Source organism: Patagioenas fasciata, chromosome 2, assembly GCF_037038585.1.
Source record: "Patagioenas fasciata isolate bPatFas1 chromosome 2, bPatFas1.hap1, whole genome shotgun sequence".
Taxonomy (NCBI): Eukaryota; Metazoa; Chordata; class Aves; order Columbiformes; family Columbidae; genus Patagioenas; species Patagioenas fasciata.
The window spans coordinates 99772823-99782561 of record NC_092521.1 but is presented as its reverse complement, the minus strand read 5'-3'; the positions used below and the strand labels follow the sequence as shown (position 1 = coordinate 99782561).

At 37.1% G+C, this 9739-nt stretch overlaps 1 protein-coding gene across 1 annotated transcript; it reads left to right on the top strand.

The window, feature by feature from the left end:
- Nucleotides 1-974: 974 nt before the first annotated feature.
- PRL (prolactin) lies at nucleotides 975-7073 on the top strand. Its single transcript, XM_065831925.2, has 5 exons — nucleotides 975-1002; nucleotides 2503-2684; nucleotides 3098-3205; nucleotides 4651-4830; nucleotides 6739-7073. The coding sequence occupies exons 1-5, from the start codon at nucleotides 975-977 to the stop codon at nucleotides 6928-6930; spliced, it is 690 nt and encodes a 229-aa protein (XP_065687997.1). The 3' UTR covers nucleotides 6931-7073.
- The last annotated feature ends 2666 nt before the right edge of the window (nucleotides 7074-9739 follow it).

Sequence of the window (9739 nt, the reverse complement as noted above, 5' to 3'; positions counted from 1 at the left end):
CCTCACACAACCAGAAAACAGGGCCAACCTGCTGGGGCTAGTTTGTAGATTACCACAGATGCATCAGATCGGGAAACAAATGCCACTGATTACGACAGCAGATGTTTTGCATGTGGTGGAAATGCACATCTTTTAGGCAGAGAGTTTTCCAGTATGTTTTTTTAGATTTTTTTTTTTTTAATAATGTTGCTTTATTCATCAGACATTTGTGATTAAACAGTAAGCATATAACTTCTTCTTTGTTGCAAATTATTACATTTTTAATATAAGAACTGTCCCCATTTCTCTAAACATCTCTCAGACTAAGGACCTGTGCTGTGTAATACCTGTGTAAATCTAAGGATTTATGCTGTGTAATATTTTTTTAACTCTATGGAGTTACATACCCAGAATGTCACAGCTGTAATTTTACAGATAGTGACCTTTCTTTCCAGGGGCCTCCATTCCCTTTCTATGGATAAATTTCAGTACAATTTATGCTGGTTTTCTCACTGTGGGCATTGTAAAATATTGTTTCCCTCCCACAAATAGCCAGAATTTTAACATTAACAATCTTGGATGGTTGAAGAAACAGGAAATGGTGAAAAGACAATTGTAGGGAGGGGGAACAGCAGGCTAGAAACATTGAGAATACCTGCCCCAGAAGTGACAACTGGAGCTTTCTAGGATCAATGGCATTTGCACCTTATTCAGAGAAAAATTTGGCACCCTTTTTATCCAAATATACTTAAGATCCCACAGCTGAACTTCTTAATGAAATTTCCTCTCACAGTTAAAAATCAAAATTAAAAAAACACTGAATATGAATGTGGAAGAAAGGCAATTCGATGTTTGTAATTATCGAGGTAAACTCCACAACCTTCTGAATGTATGCAAAATGGACCCTGTATGGTGTATATAAAATCGGTGCAGAGAACGAGAGCAAGTATTAGACTTCTTTCTGGTTAAGCAAGTCATCATACAGGATCCTTACCATGAGTAACAAGGGCGCTTCACTGAAAGGTAAGACTTTTGTCATTCACTTGCTGATAACTTTATTATTTCTTTAAATTTGTATTGAATTAGGAAATAATTGAAAGGTAACAGCTCTAGAAACAGAGGTCTTCCTGTCACTTAGTCTTCCAGTAATGGTGAAACCTGCCTTCACCTCAAATGTTTGGTGTTCAAGGTTTGGAATTAGATGACAGTTTGATCCCTTTTTCTCGGTCTTTTTTCTCCTAAGACTACCTTTGCATTGGGCAGTGTCACAGCAAATTGGCTTGAGTGATGTGACACATGCACACAAAAGACTGAATCCAGACTGCTTTGCTACACCACTCAGAAGGCAATGACTAGAAGTTATTATCCACAATCTAGAAGCAATGTAGTAATTCTAAAGTGAATGTTTTCAAAACCATCTTCAACTTTCTAAGCCAAAAAGTCTCAGTTTTTCTTTTTCATAGAATTATTCCCTGGGGTACTTTCCCAACTGCGGTATGTGGTAGGTGCCTTGTTCATGGGAAAGGAGGAAGGTTTACTTCAATATTGTGTAAATGCTCTTTTACTGAATCTAGAGCTAGAAAGAAACTTTTCACATTATAACATTAGGGAAAGCTCTGCTAATTTATGGAGTACACTTTAATTTAGCATTTAAAATAAGTCCAGTGAACCAATAACGGTAGGAGGCAAATTTCCAGAACTAAAACTCTCAGAGTACGGGAGAGTGTTCATTGAATAAGTATGTTCATTTACCAAATATTTGCTTTTAAGTTTTTCCATTGTTTTTCTGTGCATATATTTCACTGAATAGAAAATTTGACTCTGTTAAGTTAATATTAGAAGTTTTAAACAGACGAGATTTTATAGTTTAGATTACAAGAAGTCCTCTAGATCAGTTTCAGAAGCTCAGGAGAAAATAAAATAGTTCTCTCTGATTTCTTAGCAGTAGGCAATTTAGGGTTAAACTCTAAACAGCAAAGCAGAACAGCTGCTAGAAATCTTCTGAAGGAATTCCCAGGACAATCAAAATCTTAAGAGAGTGACCTAACCACTCTCCCACAAAATTAATTCAAACTCCAAATGTTTGCAAAGAAGAAAAGGACCTATGGGAGGAGAAGGGGGAAAAAAAAATCTGTTTTCCAAACTTACATATCTGTGCAAATATAATTATGCATGTATATTACACTGTGAAGAAGTTTGATTTTTTATTTGATTTATCACTGTGTAATAAAGTCAGGCACAATAGTAAGAGACTTTGGAATACAGAAAACACTTCAGTGCAGGTTACTTTGTCTCCTCAAACTCTGTAGCAGACTCTGCTATACAGTCAGGATGACAAAGAGGAGAAAGGATAACAGAACTACAGTGCTTCTGCTCCACTGATTTTCAGCAGTCAGTACAGGGGGTGCTCTGAGCCATGTGACAGCACAGCCACAATCAACCAGCATCTGGTTCTGATGGCTACTTCTAAAGGCACATACAAATCCGTTTGATTCCATTTTGGTTTGTTTCAAACATGAACAGGTTTGTTACTGGTTGTCCTTCTGGTGTCCAACATGCTCCTGACAAAAGAAGGAGTGACATCCTTGCCAGTCTGCCCCAATGGATCTACCAATTGCCAAGTTTCCCTTGGAGAACTTTTTGATCGAGCAGTTAAACTTTCACACTACATCCACTTCCTCTCTTCAGAAATATTCAATGAATTTGTAAGTACTCTGTCTTTTCCTGAGAGTGAGAAAATATAAAAATTCAATTTAATACTTTTTAAAGCACAAACATATGTTAACACACGAAATCCTTTAGTAAGTAAACAAATATGACTGCCGCACAGACAGTGATTAGTCACAAAGGTGACCAAACCTATGTATACTGCTGACCATTGCTAACATACCCAATATTTCTATTAAAAGATATCATTTTTCCATCATTCTTTATCTGTGAAACAGGTTTGTGTTCGCTGGGTGCCAGTTTCACCCTGAAGACTCACGAGAAACTTTTGACTTTTACAGCATAAAAGCAGTGATAAAAGCAATGGAACAACAATTAATTGATACAGTGTTTGAATTGAAGCTCTTCTTACTTATCTGTTTCAATAATGCCTGTCCTTGCTGATCTGCAGGATGAACGCTATGCTCAGGGCCGGGGTTTTATTACAAAAGCTGTTAATGGCTGCCACACTTCCTCCTTAACCACTCCTGAAGATAAGGAGCAAGCTCAGCAGATTCATGTAAGTCCCATTTCTAATGTCATTCAGCGTGAGAGAGAGAGGGGGAAGAAGGAGGGTTAAGCAATAGAGAGGCAGCAGACAGAGAGGGAGGGAAAACAGTTTAATCGAAATAAAAAGTCAGGAAGAGGAAAGCACCAAAAAGCCAAGAAAAGTTTATATAACATTTGCTAATATTAAGTTACAGACTATACAGAATATGTAAGTACCAGTAACTTTCATCTTCCCTTCCTTTTCCTGTAATGTTACATTCAGTCATTGCATCTTATTTCCAATTACAATAAACCTCATGGAGCAATGCCAGTTACCATTCTTTTACAGCACTGAGAACACTACAACTTTTGAACGTTATCTTCAAACACCTTATAGACTATTATTATATTAACAAACATAAAAGTGCATAGACTAAATAGTGAATACTGTATGTAGGCAGAGGTAAATATTTTTCCACTAACTGAAAAATTTGACTTCACTAAACAAATGCCAAATAGATATTTTTGCTGTTACCAGTAGGCAAAAGTGGTCACAACAACATCCAAATACAAAATCTCTACTGCAAAATGCTTGTAAAGATTAACATGCTACACATGTCCATTTAATAATTATAAACTTAAGAAAAGATGAAGATAGTCTTGTTCAGCCTATGCTCACATATACAATTTGAAAATATTAAGGAAAAAAAAATAAGCACAGGTATATGAATGGGGGTGTGCCAGGGAGAAATCTTTATCAGTTTCATGATCGTGATATCCTTGCAATCCCAGCATGGCCATCTTCTCAATTTGTCACTCAGAAATTCTATTGGGAGCAATAGAACTCACAGCCCTGGGTACACAACAAGTCTGGTTGTGTTCAGATCCAGTACATCTAGTGAAGAAGAAATGGTTGAATACTACCGTAACTATAAGCTTTATGAATTTTTATTGACCACAATGAAGGACAATTTTTGTAACCAGAGAGCTACTGCTGGAAGTACCACTGTTCAAAGGCGAGGACAGATGGGTTATGTAGAGGCAATAAAAGCTTTTTAGTGGTTTACTGTAATGTGCATCTTCCATTCAGTACTAAAATAATTTTTTTTAAACAAAACAAAGGATTTCAAAATGTTCATTAAAAAAAAAAAAAGATAAGGAGTTCTGTTATGTTTTGTTTTTTTTCACAGAGATGAAATGCAGTTGTGCTTGCTTGTTTTTAACATGGAGAGGGTTTGATGATATTTTTTAGCACTGCTTGTGCTAATATCGTAAAACATGGTGACAACAGCCACAAACTTCAAAAATAAAATTGCATAGAGGAATCTAAGACAGGCATATAGGACACATTCAGTGGAAGGTCCTGGAATAAATTTCCAAATCACTGTGTCTGAGTACATTGCTCTAAATGCCTCCTGATACTGCCAGCATTTAGCTTTCCTATTTTAACTTCCTTTCCTTAATGTGGGTGAGCAGCATGAAGACCTACTGAATTTAGTACTGGGAGTGCTGCGCTCCTGGAACGATCCCCTGATCCATCTGGCCTCTGAAGTACAAAGAATCAAAGAAGCTCCAGACACAATCCTCTGGAAGGCTGTAGAGATTGAAGAACAAAACAAGCGGCTTCTAGAAGGAATGGAAAAAATAGTTGGGCGGGTAAGTATTAGGTCCGTAACATCCTTCCAGCATGTTGCTGTCAGGAAAACATACACAGTCATAGGCCCTCCCTCACTGAAACAGGGAACTGTAAATGTGAAGGAAAAAAAAGGCGCCAAGATAACTGAATCTGAGAACTTTCCAGCTTTCTTCCTTCAGCCTTCTTTTCTTCTGCTCACTTGCGATTTCTAAAGAGAGTGATGTGACTGACATAGCATAATCCAGTATACTCCCAGTCCTGCTTCAAGGGAAAGCATAATCATCAGGACTGGTAATCGTCATTCTATCTTTTAGTATTTTGAATTTCCAGTCTTTATTTTTTAAGGATGTCTCTGTATTTTTTCACCCACACATATTTATATGTATGTTTTAGCATATTTATACATATAGGTGGTGTGTATAGTTTTCAGAAAAAGATACTGTGTTTAAAACTGTTCTGGAATTCTGGGCTATTACTAAGATGTGGCATACAGCAAACTAATCATGGTATCTTTCATTTCTCGCACCATACTGGTTCCTCTGAACCCTGGCTCTGACTTGGTTCTCTCTACGGTTAGACAACAAAGCTGTTGTCTGACAAAACCCATACTCAAATACCCCTTGTTACCAGTAATTGATTGAAAGCTTTCCTGAATAAAATCAGCTCTAGCTTGTTTATTTTTAAAGGGCCTCTGTTAGCCCCTGAATATATCATTCTGTCAGTGAGCTAGATGTTAACAAGAGGTTCTGACTTTACTGGCTTTTGCTTAGGCTCTGAACAGCTGAAGAGCATTAAGAGTGCCACCATCACCGTATACACTACTTTCCACTGGATCACTCAGGGTCTCTCTTTCAGTTAGGTGTCTCTTTACTCAAAAACAGCCCATCCAGGCCACAAATGCATTTATCAGTGTAATCAAATACATCTCTAGCCCATATCCACGTGTAAAAAGGGTGCAGGCGTGGATCCAAGATAACAGTAGAAGTCAGGTGCTGCTACAGTTACCCTGTCATCACCTTCTCATTCACATTATTTACAGAAGGAGGTTGAAGATAAGACTGGCAAATTCATTAGTGTCAAACCACATTTCTGAGTGGCAGTAGGTCTATCTTTTTTTTTGCCTGTTGCTTAAACTGATAGCGGCTCCACAAATACTCTCCTATGAGCTTTCACAAAGTATAGCTGGTGAGAAGGAGGATGCACAAGGACCAACAGGCACAGATTTCCTTCCTGCTATGCAAGGTAGATTTCTGTGATATGATAAAAATAATTATCTCTTTCAAACAATGAGACCCAAACCAATCTTCACTTCAGATACTAAGTCAGTACATGAGTTCCTACACATAGCTTTCTAAAATTAGAAGTCACTGCATCATTCAGCTTTTTTTTTTTTTTAATGGAATCTGAGGTACAGTACATCTGAAGATGTACTGCTGACAGATTTGTTTGGTAACATGTTCCTGAAGCTGCCTTTATCAGAGAGATCACCTAAAAGATGGGCCAAGACAAAGCTGGAGATACACAAAAAGAAGTTCTAGGAACAAGTGTTAACAAAGATTTCGAGGTAGAAGGAACCAAAAACAGATGTCACTGATGAGTGTGAAGATGAGTGCATGAAGGAAGGTTTGATTTCCCTGCAAAGTCAGATTCCACTGGAAGTTGGTTAACACACCAGTTCTTTTAAAACACTACGAACACAGTTAGGCTTTTAGATATTTTAGGGAAATAAACTGAAAAATCTGACAAATTAATACAAAACCTGCATGAAGATGTAGAACATTATGCAGAATAGTGAGAACCATAACAGGAAACACTTTACAAGCCATACGCTAGCAACCAGCATTCCTTGAGGCCAGTATTTTAAATGCTCTGTTCTATATCCAGACTGATTAACTATCACTTACTACAATATCATTTTGTGTCTTTAGGTGCATACTGGTGAGATTGGAAACGAAGTTTACTCTCGGTGGGAAGGCCTTCCATCCCTGCAACTCCCTGATGAGGACTCCAGACTCTTTGCCTTTTACAACCTGCTGCATTGCCTCCGCCGAGACTCTCACAAAATTGACAACTATCTCAAGCTTCTGAAGTGCCGCCTAATCCATGATAGCAATTGTTAATCCTAATTGCTTACTGAAATCATGTGTCATGGTGTTCTTGTTGCTTTGCCACTTTTCATTGCAAACTATGAAAAGTCACACTGTACAGTACCAGGATCATCAGTAACTTTCAGGCATGTTTGTGTGAATTCTGGGTGCAACTATTAGCACCATTTATCTCAGTGTTTTGAAATGTTATAAATTACTAGTATGACAAGAATACACTTTTTTGTCTGATCTCCTCAACTAGTAGCCTTTCAGTGATAACCAGATCATGCAGTTATAAATAAACATATTATTAAATCCAAAAGTGCATAACACTGAGTGGTGTCAGTAAATGAAAAATAGCTGGTGTGGTTTATACTATTAGCAGTAGCTTCTCTTTTTGGATCTCAGTCTTCAGTTACTGATGGCAGGATATCTTACTTCCATTGTTCTTTACACACCCTTCAAAAAAGAGAGAAAGAAAAGGGAGGGATGTCCATCACTTATTACAATTAACTACCCTAAGCTAAAAGTGTGGTCTGAAATCAAATCCACTTGGATTGATGCTTTTACTCTGGACAAAAACTGTCTGAGTATGGAAGAGAAAGGTAAGAAATCCATCCTGCCTATTAATTCCCTATGCAATCCATGGAGAGAGAAGACACAACTGGAACTTTAAGGACAGAGATCCAGGTATATCTACTTTTCTACTGACTATTTGGAGAAGGAGCATTTCCAAAGGAAGGTTCATTACATTTGAGGTAACTGAAGGCAAAGGAACCAATAGTTTTCAGTAGATTCCGACAGGAAATTCTGGGCATACATTCGCATCCATCTAGCCTTCACATTCCTCACAAGTGATGTGGTAGTTACAGATGCTCAGAAAACTTTCTAGCTATAAAAAAGGCACTAGCTGAGCTGAAGTGTCTCTATTCACTTTGGGTTTAGTCACACTCAGATTTTTGAGGGCACTCATTCTGAAACACTATGCTTAAACATTGAAAAACTGGAGAGACCAGAACAATTTATTACTTTTGAAAAAGCCTGGCTTACAGTCACACAGCAAGAAAGAAGTCAAATAGCACCTGCAGCCATTGACTATACACTGTCTTCGTAAGCCCTAAATAAACTCAGCCTTGGATTCATCAGACAGCTTCAGTAGAAAGGAGCTTAAATTCAAATCAGACCCTCATGGGTTTGGTTTTCCACTAGACAAGTCTGCTGCATTGGTCCAGAGTTGGGCTAGCCTGGAAGAAGAGTGAAATACCAGAGAAGATGGGTTTGAAGACTTAAGCCTCTCGCTACCATAACAGAATAAATGTAGTCATAACAGGTATTTACATAGATTAGATAATACAAACTGCTAGAAAGGTCTCATTTTAGCCACCTCTATAAGGATATAATGCTACTCGCATATCTAATAATATGTGTATATATGATGGGCTTTTCATGTCTCCATATGTTCAGTTATTAATTGCCTCAGACTTTTTCTGGTTAAGTATATACTGAGCCCATTCTTAATATATATAAAATCACCTATACAGCAAACAAATTCCTTGTTGACAGTCGTAACTGACATCTTTCGCAAGCGCTGAAATGCACAAAACGGGCCATATGCAACAGTGGTTTAACAGCACACAGCTATACAACACTACAGTCAAGGAAGAAAATGGGTAAAATTTGCCAGGCACATGCAAATGCCTAGACTAGAATTTAATCTGATCACAATATTCTGTTTTTCTCTTATAATGCCAAAGGGGAAAAAAAGGCATTTTAAAGGGAAAAAAAGAAAAAAATATCCTTTATAATTATCACAAGTGCTTAGAATTACAGTGTGAGTTCTTATTCAAAAGAAAACATGAATAATGGGACTACTCTATATTGAGCTGGAAAAACGATTATGTCTCACTGAGTAAACTCCTACCTCAGAATCTCTTTAGAATTCAAAAGCAACTTGATAAATAGGACAGACAATCATAATTTTACACTTACATGACTAGATTTAAAACAATGACTTTTATTAAATGCTTAAAAATTACAGTGCTACAACAATTGTTTAAAATTTGCACGCACTGGCTTTATTGTAGCCTGTTTTAGTATAACTATGAGTTGTTAATTTCATACAGAAAGATGAGAGAGAATGACCAAAAAAAATCTGAAGAACTGAAAAGCTATCTGTTTTGCAACTATTTAGCTAAAGGGGTGTTTAAAAGTTATCTGGTTAATATTCTGAGCTATCACAGCTGTCACAGACAGAAAGACGCCAGACTCCATGAGCACATTCAAAGCTACACCTTCACTGTCAAGTGTCCTGGCACAGACAATGCCTTTGGACTTTGAATGTTCAAGCCACAATATAGGCCAGTTGGCAATTCTCTTTTTTTCAGTTGCTAACAGGAGCAATACACTCTTATCTCACTAATATTTCATTAATTAATACATAGTCATAAGACCTGACCAACTATTGTCTTCTATCCAATAAAAATAGTTATATAGCCAGTGTCTTATTTTACACCAAATTGAATTAAGTACAAGCATTTTCTTTCTAAATTAAAAGAACATACATCAATGAGAGTTTTATTCCAAATATATTAACTTCTGGCTACTTCAGGTTTCCAGCATTTGAAATGGCTAGCTTTCTAATTATTTATTCAACACCCAAATCCGCCATATTTAAATCTCTGCTGTTTTCCTTACTTCTGTTCATTTCAGATTGCTTATTGATAGGAACAGAAATATCCATGTGGCTGAAATAGAGGCCCAGTTTCTGTTCCCTTTGAAAATTATATCAAAGCTCCCATAGATGGCACTAAATTTAAGATAAGACCTTGTGACACCAAATCTA